The sequence below is a fragment of the Quercus lobata genome, chromosome 8 (assembly GCF_001633185.2).
Source record: "Quercus lobata isolate SW786 chromosome 8, ValleyOak3.0 Primary Assembly, whole genome shotgun sequence".
In the NCBI taxonomy this organism is placed as follows: Eukaryota; Viridiplantae; Streptophyta; class Magnoliopsida; order Fagales; family Fagaceae; genus Quercus; species Quercus lobata.
In genome coordinates this window covers 15,945,127-15,971,461 of record NC_044911.1, presented here as the reverse complement: position 1 = coordinate 15,971,461, position 26,335 = coordinate 15,945,127, and the positions used below count along the sequence as shown (strand labels likewise).

The 26,335-nt window shown below is 36.2% G+C and overlaps 3 protein-coding genes across 4 annotated transcripts; 1 reads left to right on the top strand and 2 right to left on the bottom strand.

Annotated features, from left to right (window-relative positions):
* Window positions 1–9,194: 9,194 nt before the first annotated feature.
* Window positions 9,195–13,312, bottom strand: LOC115958099 (thioredoxin-like protein 4B). 2 transcript variants are annotated; one of them, XM_031076464.1, is made up of 6 exons: window positions 13,132–13,312; window positions 12,065–12,228; window positions 11,810–11,967; window positions 10,808–10,874; window positions 9,671–9,761; window positions 9,195–9,550 (listed from the first exon to the last, which is right to left on the bottom strand). In XM_031076464.1, exons 2-6 carry the CDS (start codon window positions 12,197–12,199, stop codon window positions 9,540–9,542), a joined length of 462 nt encoding a protein of 153 aa, XP_030932324.1. In that variant the 5' UTR covers window positions 12,200–12,228; window positions 13,132–13,312; the 3' UTR covers window positions 9,195–9,539. The 2 variants fall into 2 exon arrangements, with proteins under 2 accessions (XP_030932324.1, XP_030932323.1); XM_031076463.1 differs by having other exon boundaries at window positions 9,195–9,761.
* A 1,618-nt stretch (window positions 13,313–14,930) lies between these two features.
* LOC115956488 lies at window positions 14,931–16,040 on the top strand. Its single transcript, XM_031074850.1, has one exon. The coding sequence runs from the start codon at window positions 14,931–14,933 to the stop codon at window positions 16,038–16,040; it is 1,110 nt and encodes a 369-aa protein (XP_030930710.1).
* A 7,435-nt stretch (window positions 16,041–23,475) lies between these two features.
* On the bottom strand, window positions 23,476–25,389 carry LOC115956487 (receptor like protein 26-like). Its single transcript, XM_031074849.1, has one exon. The coding sequence runs from the start codon at window positions 25,387–25,389 to the stop codon at window positions 23,476–23,478; it is 1,914 nt and encodes a 637-aa protein (XP_030930709.1).
* Window positions 25,390–26,335: the final 946 nt, after the last annotated feature.

Sequence of the window (26,335 nt, the reverse complement as noted above, 5' to 3'; positions counted from 1 at the left end):
TGTGTTCTGCCATTTCCCTTGCTCATAATACAGACTAGTCATGTCACCATTCAAGAAAGCTGCTGTGAAAGGAGGTAGTTCCAAAGGGAAGGAACCAGTAATTGATGTTGATGATTACCCACCTCAAACAAAAGGGACTCGCTCTTCATCAAAGAGATTCGATCCCAACAAGTTCAAATCATATGCGGCCTATCAGTCTTATGAGAATTACTTTCTACATGCCACACCATTACTAGAAAGAGCTTTGGATCAGTCCTCACTTCATGACACTGACATTCCGAAATGGTTTGCTCACAAGGATTGGAATTACCTTCTCTCTGATCTGGATGACGCGTATGAAGAGTTGGTAAAAGAATTTTATGCTAACGCAATTGTGGAAGGAGATGAACTTAAGTGCTGGGTTCGGAAAAAGAGTTTTTCTGTCTCTCCTGCATATCTGGCAGAAATCCTTCACATCAACAGACCAATTTTTCGACATTCACCAGTTTATGATGATCTTTGTCCTGATGAGGAGCTTCTCAAAGAAAGTCTCGGTCAAGACTTGGAGTTCTCACCCAATGGAAAATCCATCAGTGTTTCCTCTCTTTCTCCAAAACTGAGAGTGCTTACAATTGTGATGTTTCACAATTTGTACCCTTTATCAAGCACTGGGTATATGAACCTCGGACGTGCTTTGTTTCTTCATGATCTAATCTCTGATGTGGAAATAGACATTTGTGCTCATATCTTTCATGTTCTGCGGAAAACGGTTCTTCGAACTGAGTCTCGGATATGCATTCCTTTCTGCAGTCTCATTTCACGGATCTTGAAGCTCAAGGGAATTTATCCAACGGCAAATGAATCTCCTATATCAAGACCAAGTCCAATCAACATGCGTACATTCAATGCAAGCATTGGACATAGTCGGAAGAGAGCCAAACCAGAAACTTCTACATCTCACAGTGGCTCTCAATTCAACACTCTCTCCCTAGATGAGAAACTTGATCGCATTGTATCCTCTGTCCACGAGTTGAACACAAAGATGTCTGGACTCACAGCTTCTCTACACCATCAAAGCAATCGATGGGATATGAAGTTTACTTCTCTTCAAGCTCAATTGGATCAAATTCAGAGAAAGCTAGAAGAGGATGAATAGCATATTCCATGACAAAAAGGGGGAGATGATTGATAGGCATGATCAGAGGGGGAGGATATTACCTAAGGGGGAGTGTCTTTACATTCTTCTTCAGTTTAAGTTTTCACTTTAAGTTGATATATTGTGTTTTGTAAACTGCTATTCAGGATGTTTTGTGTTTGTACCCATGTGCTTTTGTAAGCTTTTAGGGTTAATGTTTTATGCATAGTTTGTAGGCTTTATGATTTGTACCTTGCTTATTGCAACCTTTATGTTATGTTGAAATCAGTACTTTAATCTAAATGTCTTGCATTTTGGTTTATATACTGTCACTCTTGTGCCCTTGTAGGATTGTTCCTAGATGCATATACCTTGTGTACTATGCATTGGTTGAGTGTTGAACATACAAGTGTCTTGCCTTGTGCTTGTTAACTTGTATGTCCTTGTGTTCATTCCAAGTGTGAATGAGCACTGTGATCACTACCTTGTGGTGTTCACTTGGTTGATCAAGCCATGGTTTGTTTCTTAACTCCATCTTTGCTAGATCACATATTTCCTGTTTCATATGCATTTTACGATTTTCTGCTTTACAATGATCATGGTGTATTGTTGTGTTTCAGGAGTATTATGTTCATATGATTCAAGTGCTTCACAGCTTCTAGAGTTAGGTGTGAGTGAGTTTTGTTCAACTGTTCCCAACTCACATGTTAAGTCTAGAGTCTGTTTTAGGGTTTTGTCACGGAATAGCCAAAGGGGAGATTGTAAGGTTGAATTTATTCAACCATCTAATTGGCTTTATTCCGTGCCAAATTTGCTTGTAATTCAGCCTTTAGTAACCCTGTATTTAGGTGGGTTTGATGTAAGGGTAGTGAGTGAGATAGAGTAAAGATTGCTCAAGAGTGTGCAAGAAAACAGAGACTCGCGGCTGGGACTCGCGGGTGACTCGCGACTGCAAGCCACCAGACGCAGCACACGTGCCAAGCATGCTGGAAGGTGAATAGTCATGCAAGCTGGAGCACTACAGGACAAAACAGGACAACTGGCCATACGGTTATCTCGCGACTGGATCTCGCGACTTAGTCAAGCCGCGAGCCACCCCTGTTTTGTTAAACCTGACGTTTCACATTCCTCTCCCACTCCAGTATAAATACCCCTTTTACCCACGATTGTGAGAGAGCTTCCAGAGAGAATTTTGGAGAGAGAAACCCTAAAGAAAAACCAGATTGATTCACCCACAATCTATACCTTAGAGTCTCTTCAAATTCCTCAACTCTCTTCCTCTCCATTGTCAAATCCTTGAGAGGCATTATACCAAACCTGGTTCTCACCATCATCATCACTGTGAGACAGTTGTTTGGATTTCTAGGAAGCAATTAGGAAGGAACCAATCTTCATTGGTTGATGCTACGGTCTAGTAGCGGAATCCGGGAAGCTAGAAAAGAAAACGGTTCGGCGCAACCTCGTTGGAGCAAGAAGCTTGGAGGGCTTAGGTGCACTGGGTAGATTAGGCTTGGAGGGTCTATTGCTGTCCATGTATCCCAACTGTATTTTCTAGTGGATTGTTTACCGCTTGGAGGGCGACGGAGAGGTTTTACGTCGAGGGCTTCGGTTTCCTCTTCGATAACACATCGCATGTTGTCTTTGTGTTTGCATCTTCCTTCCTCTCTATCTTTGCCTTTTTATTATCTGCTGTGGATTAATTTTGTTTTGGCTTAGATAGTTTTTAACCAATTTCATATTATAGCATATGTTAAGTTTCTGCACATTAGTTGTTTGACATATTGCTTAAATTGGTTAAGTTGTTATTTGGGGGTCTAAACATTCAAAGGTGTTTGTACACGTTTTTGAACTTTCAAAGATCCCCACACCGGCCATATGTTGCTCCTTGAACACAGCACCGTCCACGTCAATTTGTATCGGTCCGGAGAGGGAGGCTTCCATTTTGCAGGTTTAGCAGGTTGCTTCGGGTTTCCCAACTCCACCACACATGCTTGGTAAGCATCCAAGTACTCCAACGCCCCTTGCAGCAATGCTTAACATGATTTCTTCGCCCCTCCGTTCCTGTACTCATTTCTATTTGACCAGAGCGCTCAAGCCACCACGATAAGCTTCTCCACGTCGCTATGCTCCCACTGGGCCACCATAACCACATACCATAACATGTCCATGAACGACCTAAAGAGCTGGACCCGAGACTCCTGAAACAGAGAAGACAAACTCCAAATTTCCCGGGCTCTTTGGCAACTCCAAAAAAGGTGGCCCGAAGTTTCTTCAACCAATTTACACTCATCATAACAGCTGTCTAAGAGTACTTTCTCCTTGGTGGGCAGCACATCTCTGCAAGCTCTCCAAGCAAAGTGACGGATCTTGTGTGGGATATTGTAGCTCCAAATAGACCACCAGAACCTCCTCAAATGACTTCCATCAGACCCGAATTCCACCTGTACATCTGATCTCAGCTCCATAGCAAGTTTATAAGCACTACGGATGCTAAAGAGACCATTGTTTGTCAACGCCCATACTTGCTTACCTTCTGGCAAATTGGTACACAACGCAAAACCACAGATCAAATCCGCTTCATGAGGAAGGAAGACATTACACACCAGATCAGTTTTCCAAGCACCTTTCTCTTTATCAATCAGCTCTACAACTCTAGAATCCTCAAGTATGTTGTTTACCAGAGAGACAACTTCATAAGTAGAGGGAGAGGGCAACCATTTATCCTTCCAAATCATTATGCTACGTCCATTACCAACTTGCCATCTTCTACCTTTTTGTACTATATCTTGGGCTGCCATTATACTCCTCCAAGCGAAGGAAGGATTTCTACCAAGACTAGCATCAACAAATTCACAATTAGGAAAATATTTGGACTTAAACACCCTATACAATAGAGAATTAGTCCCAGTCTGGAGCCTCCAGCCTTGTTTAGCCAGCATAGCCAAATTAAATTGTTTTAGTTGCTTGAAACCTATACCCCCACAGGCCTTAGGAGCACAAAGTTTCTCCCAACTGATCCATGCCATTTTCCTTTCCTCCTTGCACTGCCCCCACCAAAAATTCCTGATTAGGCTAGTCATCTCATCACAAAGAGAGTCAGGAATTTTGAAGCAACTCATAGTGTACGTAGGAATAGCTTGGGTTACAGCTTTAATCAGGACTTCTTTACCAGCTTTGGACAAAAGTTTTTCCTTCCAACCTGCCAATTTCTTAGCCAATTTTTCCTTCACTTCCTTGGAAGTATTCTTCTTATTCCTTCCCACCAAAGATGGAAGACCCAAATACTTCTCATGCTGACGGATCACTTGAGCACCAAACTGAATTCTTAGCTAATAAAGAGTTTTATTTTATTATTATTTTTTCTCTCTCTCTCTCTTTATAAGAGTCAAATAAAGAAGTTAATAATTGATTAAGGTAAGGGAGTCATTAATTAACACATGGCAGTCATTTTAAAATGGCTTCTCTCCCCATCAAAACATTCAATTGCCTCCTTTTGTATTTAAAATTCACTGATTTTTTTTTTTTTTAATATAAATTTTGAATTGCTCTCTTTCCACCCCATAAGTCACCAAATTACAAATAGATTTGGAAACTCCCTTTGAGTTCAGTTTTTTCTTTTCTTCCCCCTCAACTTCTTTGCTTTTTAGCTACAAATTTTATGGTTTGTGCTATAGATATATATATATATATATATATAAATATATATTACGATGTCGTAATACATTGTTTCTTTCTTCTTTTTTCCAATTGTGAATTGTTAGTCTATTTCTTTATATTCATGTTTAAAATTTCCTATACATAATTGCATTTTAACCATTAAAATAGTCTAAAAAATTGGAATGCGTTTTATTAATTTAGTACATGATCATTTCCCTCCCATTTTTTTATTTTATTTTCTGAATGGATTTGTTATTTGTTCTATTTATGTTTACTATATAAATTCTTGCTAATTTTCTTTAGTCTCCTCTAAATCTATGCTAACTTCTAACTTCTTAGGATACTTTGGAAGAAGAAACAAAATCTTCTACATATTATGATTGATAGGTATGGAGAATATGGTGTTCCTCTTTTTCTTTGTATTTGAGATTACAACTTAGCTTTGTATGGTTTTCTCATTAATTTTACAATGTAAATAACTTTACGGCAAGTCATACATACTAATTTTTTTTTTTTTTAAAGATCTAATCTCTATTCAGACTTGCTATTATGTTACCACATTTAATTCGATGAGTTTATACACACACACACACACACACAAACACCCATATATGCAACTTAGCAGTTACAAATACAATTTTTAATTACCAAAATGTACTAGGTCTCTTCCTCTTCTCTAACATTTCCCCTCCCACAACACTTATGTATCATTTATACCTTTTCCCCTTCCCCTCCATATATATATATATATATATATATATATATATATATATATATATTCTCTTTTTGTCTCTTTTAAAACCAATAAGCTTAGTATTTGTGATGGAAAAATTTCAATTATCAATACATGTTTGTTTTTTTATATCTACTACATATCAAAGGTACCTCTCTCTCTCTCTCTCTCTCATTTAGATTTCTCTATAATCTTGACATTCTATTTGTTTTAATGCTTTATGATAGGCATTTTACAAGTTTTGGAAGTTCTTGGATTAATTAGAATGGAGAAAGTTAATATATGAAGATTGATAAGTATTGTCAAGATAATAACAATAGTTTTTTTATGTCAGTAAAGCAATTTGAATAACATAGCTTAAATGATAAATGGTTGTTAGGTTGTCTATATGCTGGTATTACTAATCAAATTCTCTTACATTATTTCACTTTTTGTATTACTAAAATGTTTTTTACTTTCACATAAGTCACACTTTTTAGCAAGTTTTCCTGACCATATATATATATAGTCATCTACTTGGATGATTTCCTTAGCAATTCAACAATCATCAATGCATTACTCTTGTAGTATAATTATAGATAATTGCATTGTTTGTTGACACATGATAATTTATAATTCAAGATCTTTTCCTACTATTTTCTTGGCTAACTTGTTAAAATTTAGAAACTGTGTTTGGCTTCATCCTGCTACATTCTTTTTTCATGATCATTGGTTTATATGCTGTGAATTGGGCTAAAGTTAAAGACCTAGGAGAGATCAAACAAGATATAGTTGTACAACTACCACATGAATCTTTTAGAGAACATGAGTATTAAATGTATAAATTTCTCAGTAGCTTAACATAATGAGGTGATTCCATGGTATAAAAAAACAAATATGGACATGTATAAACAATTATATCATGAATATGTTTGCTTTTATCTACCCCTTTTATGTTTTTTATTGATTGACTAAAATCAACTACACATTTAGCTTCTTCTCAAAAGAAAAAAAAAATACTACACATTTAGCTTCCTTAGTTTTTCAAAAAGTTTAAATTGTGTGTAAAGGAAAAATATAAATCAATGGAGAAATTTTTTTTGTAATAGTTGATTCTCATATATGAGTTTAGTGATTATCGAAATATAAATTGTTATAACTTTGTTTAATAGTTCTTATGCGAAAAAAGTGAAAACAAAGTTTGGATAAATTGCTCATTAAAAAATCCAAAAATGCAAAATAATGTTAGCTTTCATATGAAATCATCAAGATTCATTTTCATGTTTTAATAAAAATTATACATTCTCTTTTTTTTTTTTCTTTTTTTTTAATGTGTTTCATTTTAGGGCATATCTCACTATATTATAACGTATTACAAAATATTTTGTCATATAAAATAATTAAAAATAAAACGCAACATGTTTCCTTGGCAAAAATATATATATGCAAAAAATCAAGATATTGACTTCTTTAGTTATAGAATATATATTATATATTATAGTGTAATCACATTATTGTGAGATGGGTTTGGGACTATTATTTAAAAGTCTTAACCACTATTTTCATTTTTTACATAAAAGAATATGATGTCAAATTTTTCCACGTATTGCGTGGGTCTGCTACTAGTTCTAATTATAACTCAATACATTTACCATTGTAAAAAAAATTGTATATTTAGCATTACTCATAAAAGTTGGATTCAGTTAATTGATATTTTTAAAGCATTTGTTAATGATCCATTTTAGTAATACCACTTTTATGAGAAATATTAAATATGGTCAAAGCAGTTAGTTGCTTTTTCATTTTTCCATAAAAATATTTTTAAAAATACTTCTTAAAATATTTCAAAAACAAAGTATGTCTTTGTAATGAATGCTATAGACATGGTCTAATTAATTCCATCAATTATTTAGTTTTAGAAGAACAAAAAGGAATAGAAATTTTTACTGAGATGATGATAATTAAAATTTAAAGTAATAGTATTTTCAAGTTGCACAGGGTTCTCACTGCTAAGCATTGTGAGATAGGTTGAGAATATACAAAGATTTGAGTACCTCTATTTCGTTTGGTATTGGCCAATCAAGGTTGTTGCACAAAAGGTCAATTGAAGTGAAAAGAGTCAGGATCTTCACCAACTTGATCTTCAGACCTTTGATGGTAACTATTATTACATCTTGATAATATAGCTCATTGCCTTGTTCAACATCAGATTGGAGGTACTTTGATTGGGCCTCATTATCAACCATTAATGACTTTGAGTTAGCCAAGGCTTTTATTGATAGCTTACCACTAAAATTGTTTGAAGCTAGGCCTACAATTTGAATTATTGGCCTAGTAGTATTAGGCATTCCACAACCAACTGACCCATTAAATTTGTTTGATCATAAGACAAAGACTCGCAAGCTAGATATGTCCTTAACATTGGAAGGCATCTTGTATTTGTTTGTAAGAGACTTTGGTACCACTCCAAAAATTGTGGAATTGGCAAGAGACTTTGGTACCACTCCTAGTTTTTTTTGTTTTTTTGTTTTTTGTTGTTGTTGTTGTTGTTGTTGTTGAGATTCAGAGTTTGTAAACCGCAATTGCTTGGAAATATATTAGATATTTTGCCAGTGAGGGTGTTTCTTCTTAGATCTAGAACCTTTAGTGTTTCACTCATTGCAATAAAGCATTGGGGAATGGTGCCATTTATGAAATTATTAGACTAGTCTAGAACTTGAAAGAGATGTAGCATTGCATATTGATTCATGGATTTGCCCAAGGAATTTATTGCTTGAAAGAGATAAGAAAGGATGAGCAAAGTTGGTCCATGACAAGTCCAGAGCTCGTATAACAGAGCTAAAATTATTCCATGACAAGTCTAGATACCAAAAAAAAATGGTAGGGGAGATCGGAGTTGCCCCTGGAGTTGGTTGGAGCTAAGGTCTAGGATATATAATGAGCGAAGACTGAGTAAAGGTCCTTCATGTTAGTTATATCATATATGAGAGAGATTTAACTTAAAAAGACCAAGTTCCCAAATCCAATTGGGTATCTCTCTATGTATCTGGTTATCTAAAAGGTCTAGAATGGATAAATTAGCTTGATTTCTCAAGAAATCAGGAAATGTTTTCTACTAGCTAGAAGCCAATTTCAATGTCTTAATTTGGGGAAACTAGGATAATGACGAATTAGTTGCATTATATTCAATCAAATAGTTGTAGTAGGAAAGCTCAAGATCAATAAGATATCTTAATTGCTGAATAAAATTAAGCTGAAAGGTGCCATTAAAATTGTTTGAAGAAAGTGACAGGAGCTGAAGATCTCGGAGTTCAAAGATGGGTACTGGCCCTTCCAAGTAGTTGCTACTCAAATCAAGGGCGTCGAGTAGGAAAGAAGAAACATTGGAAAATTCATGGAGTTAGACTAGAAAATTGGTTGTTGCAAAGATACAAGGTTTGCAGTGATGGAAGGTAAAAAAGGGACATTGGAATACTCCCTTCGATTGAATTGTGACACAAATTCAGGTCCACTAGACCCTGAATCTCATTCTAGTGACTGGAAATAATCTGACCTGTCAAATGGTTGTGAGAAAGATCTATCGTGGTCAGACTCTATGCCTAGCTGAACGATAAAGAGAGGCATTGGAAAGTAATATCGAGATTGCTAATGTTCATGTTTTGTGTCTCTGTTATCGAATACAGTGAACATATATGAAACATACAAGCATTATAATTCCATTCTACAAAAGAATCTCTCTACATATTACATTTCTATGAAAAGAAGGACAAATAAACTTTGTATTCTTTAGGCCACTGTGTATACCATATAGGATAGCAGAAAAACTTCATCAAGTATTTCTGATTTCACCTCAAAGCTGTGCACCATATAGTTATTTTATGCAGGTCAGCTAGATGCTCCCGTATTCTGTCGGATTCACCGCATCTTCAACAAAGCTGCCAATGCCTTAGCTAAATGGGGTCTTAGTGTAACTCCAGTTACCTATTCTCTTTTGGCAATCTGCCAAATGTGAGCTCTGCTCTCAGAAGGGTTTGTTAGCTGTTTTTGGTGCTGCTGTTAGCCCTTTTCTAACAGAGCAAGAAGTAAAAAAGACAATTATGAGTTGACAAAATTAAGTGAACCACCCTTACAGGACAACACGCAATGAGCTTATGATTGTCTGATTGCCAAGTGTAAGGCTAATTCACCTTTTATACATCCTTGTATAACAATTGATACTTTGGTATTCGCTCTGGTGGCAGAGGGCAACTCACTATCAGCTTGCCTTTCATGGCCCCTCTATATATTGCATACAAGAACGTTAAGACAGGAAAAAACATTATGCATCCTTGAATCATACAAACATCTCGAAGCATCAATCATTTACAAGATGAAAGTTATTTGCATATTATCCTTTATACAAGCAAGGAGTGCATTACATAAGAAATCATTAAGACAAATAGTTTTAAAAAAATAAAAAGTGTTATAAAGAACAATAGAGTTGCAATGTTTCCTAAAGGTGACCCAGATTTGCCATTGACCGAAGAGTAACATTTCTTGTCCTACTAAAGTTAATTACCACAACGTTTTAAATAAAGATGTGAAGAAAGAAATGCTACCACTAATTCTGCAATGTTGCCCAAAGATATACCAGACTTTCCACACAACCATACAGCAATGTACTTCTTGTCACATTACACATTTTTTCTATTGCGGGAGAGTTATGCTGTAGGCCATATGCCAGGGCAACAACAAATATTAACTGCTAGGGCTGATGCTTGCCTCATCAATTTAGTCTGTAAAGTTTTCCCATATTAATCTAGCACCAAAAACACCTCCAACTTTTAATTTTCAAGTGTCCAATATCAACAGCTGAAAAGAAATTTTTCCCCTTGCCTCATCATTTTAAGCAACAAAAGTCTTTCCCACATTGATTCAGCACCCGAGATACCATTGATAAGATCATAGTTGTAGTATAAATTTTCAAGTACTCCACCTCTATTGCTCAAAAGAAAATACTTAAAATAAACTTTGCTGCAAAATCATGATTCAGAACAGAGGACATAGTCTTGCAATTAACTCTACAAAGGATTGGTGAAAAGAAAAGGTCTTCGGGATATTGATGTCACTGCAAGGCAAGGTAACTCACAACAAAACCTATGAAGAATTACATTTATGCATGTGCTAATGGAGATTGGAAGCAGCTTAAAATTGTTACAGTAACAAGGCAGACTAGTTTCACACAAGCATAAAAAAGAAAATGATTTTTCACTCCAATGGAAAGACTAGCAATTTATATAACTGACAGCCTTAAAATCATTCAGTTTCTGAGGAGCTACATATACCTCTACAACATCAACAAAATCCTGCTTCTTGTGAAATGCACCAACCCATTTAGTGTGATCTGCAGTACTGCCAACCAAGGAAAATTAACACAAGAATCAGAGATTTTATTGCCCTAAATTCTTAGCTGCATGAAATCATTTTCAGAATACAAGCCATTTAGCTTATAATTTTAGTTTAGAAACATATTATCATTCTTCAAGGGCGTGATCAAATATTTGCAATGTATGGTAAAATTCATAACATTATAATACCTACACATATTCACCCATTGCATACAAAAATACAATGTGATGGAGACTATTGTAAGAATAAAATTCCACAGTAGCTCAAAAGAAATTACTGCAAACTAATTTAGGGAAGGAAATTGTAACATGTTTGTGAAATTCCAATTAAAAGGAGATCTTGATGCAAACTTTGTTTGAAATTCAAGTGCAAGAGATCTAGTTAACTGTTCCACTCATCTTCCAGAAGCCCAATCACCATGTTTCACATGAAACTTACAAGTCTAAGCAAACTAAAAGAAATATAACAGGACTAAAATGAAATATGAAAATCCATTTTCCCTTTAATTTTATTTTACTTCATTGTACGTGTATTGAAATTAGTCTAGTACAGGGAAGGTACTTCATAAAAGCACTGCTCTTAATTATTTTTTAAAAAAAGAAAAAGAAAAAGAAAAAAAAGAAGAGAAAACGAATCACACACATCAATTACAAGAACTCACAGTTTATAGTTCAAAATATATGATAAAAATACTACTAGTCAGCAACATTAGAAAGGGTTTTTTAGACATCCAACTCAGTTGTTGGAATAATTTTTTATAACAAACAACGAACAAGAAAACAGTCATCATATGTATAATTACATTCCTGGAAGATAATCCATGTACTCAAATAGTTATATACAATCACAATATCCAACCTAGTGTTTTCTTCAAAATAAATAAATAAATAATAACAACAATCAAAAAATAAGAAGAGGGTGGAAGGTAATCCATGTACCCAAAATCCATTTTCATGTGATGAGCATTGAAAAAGAAAACTGTTGAAGGTATGAAAGTAATGTCAAAATACTTGACATAAACTTGAATTTCATTGGAATCAATATCTACAAGTGCTACACTTGCAAATTTGGATACCTCCCGAGCAGATTTAGAAAGCTGCATTGAGAAAAACAAATTGAGTTCATTCACTTCATAATATTTAGAATAAATAAAAACTCAAAGAGAGAGAGAGAGAGAGAGAGAAGTGGCATACAACGTTGTCAAGTTGAAGGCAGACAGGATCAGAAGCACGGCCAAAGCGGAGGACAGGGACCTTGTCAATGGTGTCTCTGATGATTGTGTCCACCTCTTGTTTCTTTGTCAGCACCGTCAATAGGTAACTACTCATTCTCTCCACTTCAAGTTTTTGGGGCTCGTCTGTAATATTGTCATTTTTTTTCAGGCCAAAGATTACTTATAAAAAAAAAATTTATAGTATCATATTCCACTATGTAGAAGAAAAACTTATAAATAAACAATAAATATTTCTAGTTTTTTTTCCCAACGTCCCATTCCAAGGATGCAAAGTGCAGAAGATAATGGCATCTCAAGAAATATAGAGATGTTGTATATAATTACAAATTAAAAATAAATTGAGATTCCTAACCAAGTTCTCATAGTCTAATATTTTACCTAAATATCAATTATAACATTTGAACATATCCAAATTCTTCCCATAAAAAGTAAACACTTGGTACTTTTTTTCTCATAAAAAATAATATAAGCATTTATTAATATGATCAATGAGATATACAATAAATTCAAATTCAAATTTTTACCCAAATTATATTTTGTCGCATGTGATCAAAAGGCATTGAACAATCAAAAGAAAAATAGTCAAAAGAAATACAACGTGTAAATTACCAAAGTAAATTGGAAAAAGCTTGTTGAACCATATTTATGTTAATGAAATGACATATTAGAAAGCAAATTTAAAGATAATAGTATTATTGATGATCAAAGCATAATACAGAGCAAAGAGCCTAAGAAGACTCAAGACACCAGCAGAAAGAGAGTACACTAAAGTCTGCAAAGATGCATGAAAACCCATTAAAAATCAGCTAACACCAACTCAAGCTAAAGACAGCACTAGAGAATAGTCAGACCAACAGAGCTATAGAGAAGAGCCAAGTTAGTAATATTTATCTTTATAAGAAAAAGTCCACCGGGACTTTATTCGTATCTTCATGAATGACTTGCATAAAACAAAAATGAAGACATGGGTTTGGATGTTTGGTACTTTGGCATCAAATTAAAATGAAAAGTTTTGGAATTTCATACCGCTTGTGGAGAGATTCCCTCCCAAATCTGTCAACAAAGAGAGAAGAAAGCTCGGATTTACTCTTCCCAGGTCTCGCTGGAGCTGCCTTTGCGTTGTGGTGAAGAGAGAGTTCCACTGATAGAGAAAGCAAATTTGGGAGGAAGGAAGAAAGAGAAACAGAGAGGGTGCAGAGCTCAGCCCGCGAGAGAGAGAGAGAGAGAGAGAGGATGAGAAGAGAATAAAAAATTAACTCGCAGTTAAAAATTTATAAATGTAGCAATATAATGGTCAATTGGCAGTAGTGTTTAAGAATTGTTGTTCAGTAGTGCTGCGGAAATAGAAATACGTGTTTAACAACCCCATAGTTTGTTCAAGATTATAAAATTAGTTGTATTAAGTATTATATTTATACAAAATGCGATTTTTCTCTCCCTTAGGTAACGCTAAGGGTCTCTCCCTCTCGTGCACATACGAGGTGTCTTTCTCCCTTAGGTTGACTAAGGGGCTGTATTTTCTTTTGCTTCTCATCGATGGCAGACGAAGTTATTAATAGTCTGGAAAATATGAAATTAACAACGGAGGAAGAGGAAGTCATAGCTATCTTGGATGAAGGTCGGAAGGAGGAAATTGAGAGTTGTTCGTTGAGCCTTATTGGGAAGTTTCTCACGTGTAAACCCTTCAACAAGAGGGCGGCGTTGAGCACATTGAGAAGAGCATGGGGTTTGGATGAAGGGGTGCAAATGGTTGAGGTTGGATCAAACTTATTCCAGTTCAAGTTCAAGACAGAGTTTGAGATGGAGAGGATTATTAAAAGCGGTCCGTGGTCTTTTGATAACCAAGTGCTCATGGTGAAGCGGTGGAAACAGGGGATGACGGCGGGGAACGTTCAGTTTGACTCAGTAGCGTTATGGGTTCAGATTTGGGGGGCACCTTTTGATATGGCCTCCTCAACAGTTGCAGCGAAGATAGGAAGCCGGTTAGGGAGAGTGGAGGAGGTTGAGAAGCGCCAAAAGTTGGAGACTCAGAACATGTTCATGCGGGTTAAAGTGGCTATCCCGATATCAAAACCAATACGTAGGGGTGGATTCATTGCAGGGACAGATGGGCAGCGTACATGGGTGACGTTCAGATACGAGCGTCTCCCTATGTTTTGTCATTGGTGTGGATTAATGGGACACGACCTGAAGCATTGTGCGCTGCATTTCGCTGCATTGAAGAATGGAGGTTCGGTGACATGCCAATATGGAGAATGGCTGAAGTCTACCGGCGGCCGGCCTCGTTCACCTTCAAGGAAGGATACTACTCATAAAAACACGACCCAAGGAAATGAAGAAGCTGACCAACGTCGGAATAATACCAGTGAAGGGAGGGAGGCGGCGGAGGATGATAACAGAGGCTCAATAAACCCTAGGGATAGCGACAACAGCGAAAAAGGAAAGAGCATGGAATCAGGGAGCAGTTCGGATTTTACGGAGCAATCAATTACAGATATGGTGGTTACGGAGTTGGAGAATTCAAACTCCAACGGCTCTGCAATTACACGGACAGAGAATGCTGAGCACGTGGACATCAAAAAGAATAGTGGGCCTCACTTTGCCAAGCCTAGGCCCACTTGGACTAAGATTGCACGGATGGATCATGGGCCTGGGGATTTAGTTACTGAGGAGCCCGTGGCTGTGTTAGGGAAGAGAGGGGTGTACCAGGATGTTCAGGAAACAGAGGAAAGCATAGAAAAACAGAGCAGGAAACGTAGCAAGTCTCAGACCAGTTCTCAATGTTATACAACGGCGGGGGTGATGGATCACCCTTACCGAGAGCAATGAAACTCTTAAGTTGGAACTGCCAAGGGCTTGGGAACCCTTGGACAGTTCGCAGCCTTCGCAAATTGGTGAAGGACCAAGCTCCCAAGGTGTGTTTCTTGATGGAGACTCGGTTGGATAAGGAAGGGTATGATAAACATTGTAAGGAAGTGCATTTTCAGAATAAATTGATAGTGAAGAGGCCGAATTCAGGGGGAGGGTTAGCACTACTATGGAGCAAAGAAGTTAATTTGGATGTTATTAATTATACAGACAATCACATTTTAGCAAAGATGGTGGAAGAAGATGGGTTTGTTTGGTATTTGACATGTTTCTATGGATGGCCTGATGCTAGTCAGAAACAAAAATCATGGGCACTCTTGAAGCACCTCTCTACTTTCGTTCAAGGACCGTGGATGTGCATTGGGGATTTTAATACTATCCTACACTCATCTGAAAAACAGAGTAGTCATCCACCTCCTTATAAACAGATGGACGACTTTCGGGAAGCTCTGGATTTGTGTAACTTGGTTGACATGGGGTTCAATGGGTACCCATTCACGTGGAACAACAAAAGACCTGGTATTGCAAACACTAGAGAGCGGTTGGACCGGGCTGTGGCTAATTTGGAGTGGAGGGTAAAATTTCCAACTAGCACCTTAATTCATTTATTTTCCCATGCTTCTGATCATAGTCCTTTACTGTTGCAAACAAGTGATGAGGGGGGTCTGCGAAACAGAGGGGTCCAAAGCTTTAAGTTTGAAGAAAAGTGGCTTTTGTGGGAGGAGTGTGAAAAGATTGTTGCTGAAGCTTGGTCCAAAGATTGGAGAGCACCGACCTCACTGGCAAACACAAAGGAAAAGATTGGGCATTGTGGGGCCGAATTGCTTGCCTGGGGTTCTTCTAGGACCCATCCTAATGCCAAGGAAATTAAAAGATTGCAGAAACATGTGGAGCAGTTGAGTGTTGGGGTTATGACTGAGGAGAGCAAGGCAGAATTCTTGGTTGCTAGTAAAAAGCTTGACGATCTGTTCCTCAAACAGGAGATATATTGGGCACAAAGATCTCGGGTTAATTGGCTGAAGCACGGGGATAGAAATACTAAATTTTTCCACTCCAAAGCCTCATAAAGGCGTCGGAAAAATTTTATTAAGGGAGTTAGAGATCAACAAAACAATTGGGTGGAGGAAATTGAGGATATTGCCGGTGTTATAACAAATTATTTTGAGACTATTTTTGAAGCAGGTGATTGTAGCCGGATGGAGGAGTGTCTAAGTGTAGTTCCCCAAAAGGTGACGATGGATATGCAGGAGATTTTGTCCAGAGAATACAGTGCGGAGGAAATTAAGGCAGCGTTGTTCCAAATAGGACCAACTAAGGCTCCTGGACCCGACGGTATGAATGCTTTGTTTTATCAAAAAATTTGGCATATTGTTGGTAATGATGTCACTGCTGTTGCACTTGATTTTCTAAATTCCGGAATTATGGTACTCGAAATAAACTATACTCATATTGTGCTCACTCCAAAAGTTAATTCACCGGAAAAGATATCAGATTATAGACCTATTAGCCTATGTAATGTTATTTACAAAATTATTTCAAAAGTGTTGGCTAACAGGTTGAAGCAGATTCTCCCTCATGTGATTTCTACTTCCCAAAGTGCTTTTGTCCCTGGTCGTCTCATCTCTGATAATGTCCTTGTGGCATATGAAACTCTCCATGCTATGCACTGTAAGAAGAATGGGAAAAAAGGCGCTTTAGCCCTGAAACTGGATGTCAGTAAGGCATATGATCGTGTTGAATGGTCTTTCCTTAGGGGCATCATGTCCAAACTGGGGTTTCCTGATACATGGGTTGACAGAGTAATGAGTTGTGTAACTACTCCTTACTTCTCTGTTCACATAAATGGCAAAGCTTATGGAAATATTGTCCCAACTAGGGGGCTTCGCCAAGGTGACCCGTTATCCCCATACTTGTTCCTTTTGTGTGCTGAGGGATTTACTTCCTTGATTACTAAAGCAGAAGAGGAGGGGAAGCTTCATGGTGTTTCAATTTGTAGAAGGGCGCCATCCATTTCTCATCTTTTATTCGTTGATGACTTTCTCTTGTTCTGCCAAGCTACTCATGATGAGGTGAGAACTATTCTGGAGTTATTACAATTATATGCTGAATCCTCTGGACAATGCATTAATATGGATAAATCCTTGGTCTATTTTAGTAGTAATGTGGAGGAGGAGCGAAGACAACGGATTAAGGAGTTGTTAGGGGTAAAGGAGGTGGAAAGGTTTGAATCCTATTTGGGGTTACCTACTTTGGTTGGCCGGGCAAAATACCAAACATTCTCATTTCTAAAAGATAGAGTGTGGAAAAAAATCCAAGGGTGGAAGGGTAAATTACTCTCAAGAGCAGGTAAGGAGATTTTGATCAAAGCGGTGGCTCAATCCATCCCCACTTACACTATGGGGGTTTTTCAACTACCTATGAAGCTTTGTGAGGAACTAAATGCTATGTGTGCTAGATTTTGGTGGGGGCAGATTGACAATGAAAGGAAAATTCATTGGAAGAAGTGGAGTGTGTTGGCTCAACCGAAAAAGGAGGGAGGAATGGGCTTTAGAGACCTACACAGCTTCAATTTAGCCATGTTGGCCAAACAAGGATGGAGATTACTTCAACAACAAGAGTCTTTGGTGTATAAGTGCTTTAAAGCTAAATATTTTCCACGGGGTTCCTTCCTAGAAGCTACGGATTTACCGAATAGTTCTTATGTTTGGAAAAGTTTATTAGCAGCCCAACCAATTCTAAGGAAAGGAGGTTGTTGGAGGGTAGGCAACGGGTCCTCTATTCGGGTAACCATGGATAGCTGGATTCCCAATCATCCTACACATAGAGTGCTTCACCCACCCCGGGTGGATGAGTGGGAATGGAGAGTGTCCGAGCTTATTGATTGGAGGGTTAAAGCTTGGGATAGGGAGCTTATTGTTGCTGTCTTTCATAAGGAAGATGCTGATGCAATTCTTTGTATTCCATTGAGTAACAAGGTGGTGTCAGATGTGTTATTTTGGCTTCACACCAAGAATGGAGAGTACACGGTGAAGTCGGGGTATCAGATAGCTAGGCTGATTCTAAAGCAGGAGAAGGATTTGGGGGAGTGCTCAAAGGATGCGGGTGGTTCTCATATCTGGAAATATGTATGGAAGATGAAAGTGCCGAATAAGATACGTGTATTTGCATGGAAAGCTTGCCAAAACATTCTGCCTACACGTGAGAATTTGTTTCGCAGGAAAGTGGCTCAAGATGAGTTTATTGAGCGATGTAACCAAGCTCCCAAATCAGTTCTTCATGTGCTTTGGGAGTGCGGTGCAACACAAGACGTGTGGGCAGTTGCTCCAGGCAGATTGCAAAAAGTGTGCACGGAGCAAAGGGAGTTTTTGCAGCTGCTTGAATACTTGTGTCACAGATTGTCCGTGGAAGAATTTGAGCTTTTCTGGGTTCACTGCTGGCTAATTTGGCACCAGCGAAATATGTTGCTGCATGGAGGGAAAGCCCAAGACCCATCAAGAATCACCACTCGGGCTTCTGAGTTGATAGAGGATTTTAAAGCTTCACGGGATCAGTTGGCTATCCATGCGTCCAGGGAGGTTGTGCAATTGTGGTGTCCACCTCCAGGTACTCTGTTTAAGTTGAACTTTGATGCGGCTGTCTTCATGGATACGGAGTCGTCGGGTTTTGGCTCGGTTATAAGGAACAGTATGGGTGAAGTGATGGCGGCGTTGTCAGCAAAGGGCCCTCCAGTTGCAAATAGTGAAGAAGCGGAGATTTTGGCATGCCGGAAGGCCTTGGAATTTGCTGTGGAGGCGGGCTTCCAAGATGTTGTGGTGGAGGGAGATAATGCCACGGTTATGAACGACTTGACAGCAGTCAAACCCGTCAACTCATGGCTGGGATATATATATGAAGATGCTCGTTGCTTGGCTATGAGATTTCGGAGTGTATCAGCTAGTTGTGTACGGCGTAGTGCGAATGGAGTGGCCCATTCTTTGGCCAGGTTTGCAAGACAATTAAGTGAGGACTATGTATGGTTGGAAGAACAACCAGCCCCTGCCATTGAGGCTTTGTATGCGGACTCTTTTGCTACTGCTTAATTGAATAATATATGGTCCATTTTCAAAACAAAAAAAAAAAAGTATTATATTTATAATATTTGTAAAGATTGTGTCAAAACTCCGTATAAAAATGATACTCTATTATTATTTTTCTTACTAGTTTCTCAAAAAAAATTTTAATGTTATTTCCCCTAAACTCATAGCAATCTTCTACTCCAAAAAAAAAATAAAAAATAAAAAATCAGCAATTTGGAAAAAAAAATCATAGCAATTTTAGAAAAAAAAAAATTTATAAAAAATTCTATGTTCTTAACCATTGGCATTACTCCATTTAAGGGTCACATCTTAAATCTTATATCATATGATAAGAAATTCTTATAATATGATATAGGATAAGAATTTCACAATACTTTCATAACAAATCGTAAGTGGCAGGTTATTACGGGTTATTATTGGTGGAACAAAAAAATCGTTTCAATAGTAAATTCAAATTATAACTAATAACAACTAACCACTGTGATTTGTTATAAAAATATTATAAACATAGTAGCTCTTCTTTTTAGGTTATGATAAGAATTTCATATCATACTACATTATGACTTCTAAAACCAATTCTTAAATTAAGAATTGGTTTTAGAATCTTATCAAAAAAAGAAAAGAAAAGAAAAGAAAAAAGAATTGGTTTTAGAAATCATGGTGTGGCAAAGTGGAATGGCCATGCCGCCATGTATATACAACTGCAATACACTAAACCAAGTTAGAGAAGTTGCAGTTTTGGTTTGGAGAAAAAATTACAAAGAATGGTTTACCAAAAATAAAATAAAAGAATGGCAAAGAGTGTATATCACTAGCTGTCAATAATCTACCTAGGCTTGATGGGAGCTCCAGTCCAAGTCTAACCGTGAATTTTGCGAGAGCTTGAAGCCTTCTTTCTCATCTTTCATGAGTTCCACAATCATGGTGAGAAGTTTTGCTCCCAAAATTCTATGACATTGTGTTATTTTTTTACTTGGGCACTGACATTTCATTGGTTCTATATCATATCTATATGCATCTCAATAGAGGATAAGATTTGAGGACAATAACTTCTCTAGTTAAATTTACCAGTTCAATTTCCATGCAAGTTTTACTTTGCATAATTCTTCTTTCAATTATTTTTTCGATTATTTTTCATTAAATAAGTTTTACTTTGCATAATTCTTCTTTAAATTCACCATTTTAATTCACAAGTAAATGATAAGATTTTAAGCAACAACATCTTTGAAGCTTAGACAAATAGATAATCAACTTATCCCAAAGCAAAAGTATCAATTGGTGCCATTTGATGAGTTGATACATTTTGCTTACAAAAAGGTTTCAAATGTTTAAAATGAGTTTTTTTTTTTTTTTTTTTAATAAAATAAAATTCCATCAATTTAAAATGAAAAGTTTAGGAATTTCATACCGTTTGTGGTAAGATCCCCTCGTAAATGTGTCAATAGAGAGAAAGAAGAAAGCTCTAATTCACTCTTCTCCCGAGTCTGGCTGGAGCTGCGTTTGCCTTATAGTGAAGAGAGAGTTCAATGACAGAGAAAGCAATTTTGGGAGGAAGGGAGAATGAGGGAGAGAGGGAGAGAGAGAGAGGGAGAGAGAGAGAGAGAGGGGGTGCAGAGCTCGGCCACAGAGAGAAAGGGTCTGAAAAAAATAATAATAATTAATGATGCAAAAAATCAACAGTTGAGCTCCTTGTCGTAGCGAATGGACGATGCTGTGAATGGGGTCGTCTTCGTTGATGGAAAACTTGCAAAATGAACTGGGTGGAAGAGTAACACGGTAGTGTGGCGTTAGCTAGACCACCTTTGATGCTTAAGTCAGTAAGGGAGAAAGATTCTTAGAGTTAGAGAGAAATAGAGTGGAGAGTGGAGAGTGATTTTCGTAGAGTATTTGTTTGTAATTGGGCATACCTTGGGTTTCTGGTGCTTTCTCTTTTATAGTTGAATGCCTAATCAATGGGCAATAAATCACTGTATTTATGCTCAACGGCTAGTGCATTACAGAATCTTTATCTAAAGTTCATAGCTCATTCTGTGACCGTTGCTCCATCCGTTACGTTTCGTCATCAATGATCGTAATAAATGTGTAATGTCTTCTTTGGGTAAATGACGATCTTCGCATAATGACGACCATAAATTTCTGACTGATCAATAATAATAATAACTTTGCTAAAAATTTATAAGATATAGCAATATAGCATGTTGTAAATCAGTAGTATTATATACTATTATATTTATAAAGATTGTGTCAAAACTCCATATAAAAATAATGTTATTTACTTATTCCCACTTTTTTTTTAAATTTTTTTAAATTTTTTCTTTTTTTTTTTTTTTTTTTTTTTTTTTTTTTTTTGAGAAGGATACGTATTCCCACCACTTAACTCATAGCAATTTGGGGGGGGGGGGGGAATCATAGCATATTTTAGAAAAAAAAATTATAAAAAATTCTATGTTCTTTGCAATTAGCATTACTCCATTTAAAGGTCACATCTTAAACCTATATCATATAACAAAAGTTGGTTCTAGAAGTCGTGGTGTGGCAAAGTGGAATGGCCATGTATATATAACACTAAGAAGTTTAGAGCAATTGCTGTTGTGGTATGGAGAAAAAAAAAATTACAAAGAGTGTTTTACCAAAAATAAAATAATAGAATGGCAAAGAGTGTATATCAGTATCTATCAATAATCTACCTGGGCTTGATTGGAATTTTTCGAGAGCCTAATTTAGTCTTCTTTCTCATCTTTCATGGGGTCCATCTTGCATGATTTCCCCAATCATGGTGAGAAGTTCTGCTTCCAGAATTATGTGACACTGCATTATTTTTCACTTGGACACTGACATATTCATTGGTTCTATATCATCTTTATGTGGATCTCAATAGAGGATAAGATTTGAGAACAATAACTTCTCTAGTTAAATTCACCAGTTCAATTCCCTTCTGATTTTTACTTTGCATAATTCTACTTTCAATTATTTTTTTGATTTTTTCCACTAAGCAAGCATTAAATTCACCAATTAATTCACAAGTACATGATTAAATTTTAAGCAGAAGTATCAATTGGTGCCATTTGATGATTTGAAACATCTTGTTGACAAAAAGGTTTCAAATGTTTAAAATGGGTTTTACCATATGTTTAAAATTATTCTATAACCTATATTTGGTTTTTTTATTTATTTATAAAACTTGATAGTTACAATGGAGAAGTGGCAATTTGAATCCTAGATGTCTGTTGAAAACACCAAGAAATGCTTGTTAAGCTATAAGATTCTTCGCTTTTTTAATAAAAGGTTAGTCTTACATGATCAGGGCTGGCTCAATGAATTTGGGGGCCCTAGACGAAAGCTTTAAATGGGGCCTTTTATTATATTTAATTATAAATTCATATATATTTTTCAATTAAAATTTATTTTTCTTGCTTTTTGAGAGGCAAAATTACTAATTAAATTTTCGCATTCAAGTTCCACTAACATTTCCTTTTCAATTGGTAATATGGCTAATCCACTTAATCTTTCTTGCGACATAGTTGATCTTAAATAGGATTTTATTAATTTTAATTTTGAAAAACTTATTTCTGCGGAAGCAACTGCAACAGGTATAGTTAGTAATATTCTGAAAGCAATACATGCATTTGAAAAAGATTCTAGCCTCTTTATATAATTTAGTACATTAATTGGAGAGTTTTCATTTATTTGCAAAACTTCTTTTAAAACTTTTAGTTCTGAAAATAAATCTAAGCCATCAATATCGGAATTAGTTTCATGTGTGAGAAAATATTCAAGATTAAGACAATTTTTTTTCAAACTATACAATTTTTTGATGGGATATTATATAATATTATATAATATATTATTACTATTTGGGGGCCCCTTTATCAGTGGGGGCCTTAGGCCACTGCCTAAGTGGCCTATAGCTTCAACCGGCCCTATACATGATAAGCATTTATCATTAACATAAATTAACTTTTTGCTTTTACATATGATTTTCTATTTACAATAAGTTTTTTCATTTATTTGTAAAATATATTCAATATTTAAAATATTTATTTAACTTATATATAAATACTATTTAAGTTGCATAATACTCTAGCATCTAAAAATAAAAGTAACGTCCTTGTATTGAAAGCTATAAACATAGTCCAATTGCACCTGTTATAATTTCAGACAAACGAAAAGAAGTAGAAAATTTTAAAATATATAAATATAATTGCAGATTAAAATATCAAGCTAGTTGTATATGAAAACAGCATATTTTAGCATAATCTTACAATAACGTTCGTTGAAAATATGAAATAGTACAAACATCTTACCTGACAAAGCTCATGTCCAATTGCAAGGATACACTTTTATTTTGCTCTTATAATGAAAGCAAAATAGAAAAAACAGAGTTATTTATGGCTGTATGTATTGCTCCTCATAATGAAAGCCATCCCTACTGCCTCCGCCCCACACTCCTATGTGCTCGGATTCCTCGGTATTGGTTTCCTCCAAGGTACAGCTGTGGGAAGATCCTGAATAAAATGTCATCAGCGTGTTTGCAATACCAAATCCTCCACCTCTTACAAAACACAAGAGGCCAAATGATCATCCCCAAGCCAAAAACAAATCCCAGTTCTACACTTAGGTAATTCCAGTCAATTAAAGGCCGAGAATTTGAGTTACTATCTTCGAATGTTGGAGGTGGCGAACTTGGCTTTGTAGAGGTGCATGTTATCTTCAAAGGGGACCCACATAATCCTTTGTTCCCCTCAAAGGAAGTTTCCAAAAATGTTGCAAATTGCTTGATGTATGGAATTGGCCCAACCAATTGATTAAACGAGAGGTTTAATACTGAAAGGAAAGTAAGATTATTTGCAAGTTGCATAGGGATCTCACCGATAAGCTTGTTGCTTGATAAGTCCAGTGATTCAAGTTTACTTAATTTTCCCAGAGATGGTGGGATTAGGCCTGTGAAAGCATCGTGCGACAAGTTGAGACTGTTCAAGGATTTGAGTACTCCTATTTCTTCTGGTATTGGCCCTTCAAGATTGTTGCATGAAAGGTCAATTAAAGTTAAAATGGTAAGAATCTTCAACAACTCAATCTCCTCATGTTTCAAGGTAATAGTTATTACATCTGGATAATACAATTCATAGTCTTGAAAATGGAGGTAATTGAGCTCTGACTGAGCCTCATTATCAACCATCATTGCATCTGAGTTGGCCAAGGCTTTTATTGATAGCTTACCACTAAAGTTGTTAGAGGCTAGGTCTACAATTTGAAGCATCGGCCAAGTAACATTTGGCCCTGCACAACCAACAGATCCATAAAATTTGTTCGATTGCAAGACTAGGACCCGCAAATTAGACATGCCCTTCAAGTGACAAGGGAAGGAATCATGTATCTGGTTGTTCCCAATGTCCAATACCTCCAAATGTGTGCAATTGGCAAGAGACTTTGGTACCACACCTTCTAGTAGGTTTTTATTGACATTCAGAGTTTGTAAACTACAATCACTTGGAAATGTATCAGATATTTTGCCAGTGAGGTTGTTTCTCCTTAGATTTAGAACCCATAAACTTTTACTCATTGAAGAGAAGCAATGGGGAATTGTTCCATTTATGGAGTTATTAGACAGATCTAGAGCCCCAATAAATGTAGCATTGCATATTGATTCAGGGATTTGCCCATGGAATTTATTGTTTGAAAGAGATAAGAAAATATTACTACGATTGCTGTCATTCCATGACGAGTTCAGCACTGGTATAACAGAGTTGAAATTATTCCTTGACAAGTCCAGATAATTAAAAAATGGTAGAGGAGTTGGGAGTTGCCCCTGGAATCGGTTGGAGTGAAGGTCTAGCAAAGGTTTTGAAGAAAGATTGAGTAATGGTCCCTCAAGGTAGTTACATGAGAGATTTACAAAAGAAAGTTTAGGAAGTTTCCAAAACCAGTTGGGTATCTCCCCATGTATTTGGTTATCTGAAAGGTCTAGATACACTAAATTGGCTTGGTTTCTCAATAATTCAGGAAATATTTTCAACCTGTTAGAAGCCAAAACCAATTTCTCAATTTGGGGAAAGGAGGATAACGAGGAATTAGTTCCATTATATTCAATCAACAAGTTGTTATAAGAAAGATCCAAAGTTGTAAGATTTCTCAACAGTTGAATCACATTAAGCTGGAATGAGCCATTGAAGTTGTTTGAAGAAAGTGATAGGGTATGAAGACCTTGGAGTTCAAAGATAGAAACGGGAATTGGCCCTTCCAAGTAGTTGCTACTCAAATCAAGTTCTTCCAGCAGGAAGGAAGAAACATTTGAAAATTCATGGAGTTGACCAGAAAAATGGTTGTTGCCAAGAAGCATTGTTCGCAATGATGGAAGGGAAAAAAGAGATGCTGGAATACTCCCTTCAAAACTCCATATAAAAATAATGTTATTTACTTATTCCCACTTAACTCATAGCAATTTGAGAAAAAAAAATCATAGCAATTTTAGAAAAAAATTTAGAAAAAATTATATGGTCTTTGCTGTTAGCGTCACTCCATTTAAAGGTCACATCTTAAATCTTATATCATATAATAAAAATTGGTTCTAGGACTAGAAGTGATTGGTGTGGCAAAATGGAATGGCCATGTATTATGTATATATAACACTAAACCAAGCTAGAGCAATTGCCCTTCTCAAAAAAAAAAAAAAAAAAAAAAAAAAAAAAAGCTAGAAAAAAAAGTTAGAGCAATTGCTGCTGTGGAATGGTGAAAAAATTACAAAAAGTGTTTTACCAAAAATAAAATAAAATAATTGCAAAGAGTGTATATCACTAGCGGTTAATAATATACATGGGCTTGATGGAAACTCCAGTCCAAGTCTTACCATGAATTTTGCGAGAGCTTTAAGTCTTCTTTCTCATCTTTCATGAGTTCCACAATCATGGTGAGAAGTTTTGCTTCCAAAATTTTGTGACACTAATAATTTTTACTTGGCATTGACATTGGTTCTATTATTCTATATCATCTCTATATGCATCTCAATAGAGGATAAGAATTTTTGAGAAGAATAGAGGACAAGATTTGAGGACATTAACTTCTCTAGTTAAATTTACCAGTTCAATTCCCATGTGAGTTTTACTTTGCATAATTCTGCTTTCAATTCTTCTTTTCGATTGTTTTTCATTAATGATTTGTGGAATTTTTCATGTATATATATGTGTGACTTTTCCTATCAATTTTAATCCTTATGAATTTGAATATTTTTTAATTTGTATTTTATGGTCTTTTCGTGTAAATTAAAGAACAAATATTAGTGCAATTTT

Excerpts from the sequence above, each read along its gene's own strand:
- LOC115956487 (XM_031074849.1), bottom strand. The coding sequence starts at position 25,389 with ATGCTTCTTGGCAACAACCATTTTTCTGGTCAACTCCATGAATTTTCA.
- LOC115958099 (XM_031076463.1), bottom strand. The coding sequence starts at position 12,199 with ATGAGTAGTTACCTATTGACGGTGCTGACAAAGAAACAAGAGGTGGAC. Across the intron at positions 10,875-11,809 it reads CACATGAAAATGGATTTTGG|TACTGCAGATCACACTAAAT; the intron begins GTACATGGATTA and ends CTTGGTTGGCAG. Across the intron at positions 9,762-10,807 it reads ATTTTGTTGATGTTGTAGAG|AGGGGCCATGAAAGGCAAGC; the intron begins GTATATGTAGCT and ends TGCAATATATAG.
- LOC115956488 (XM_031074850.1), top strand. The coding sequence starts at position 14,931 with ATGAAACTCTTAAGTTGGAACTGCCAAGGGCTTGGGAACCCTTGGACA.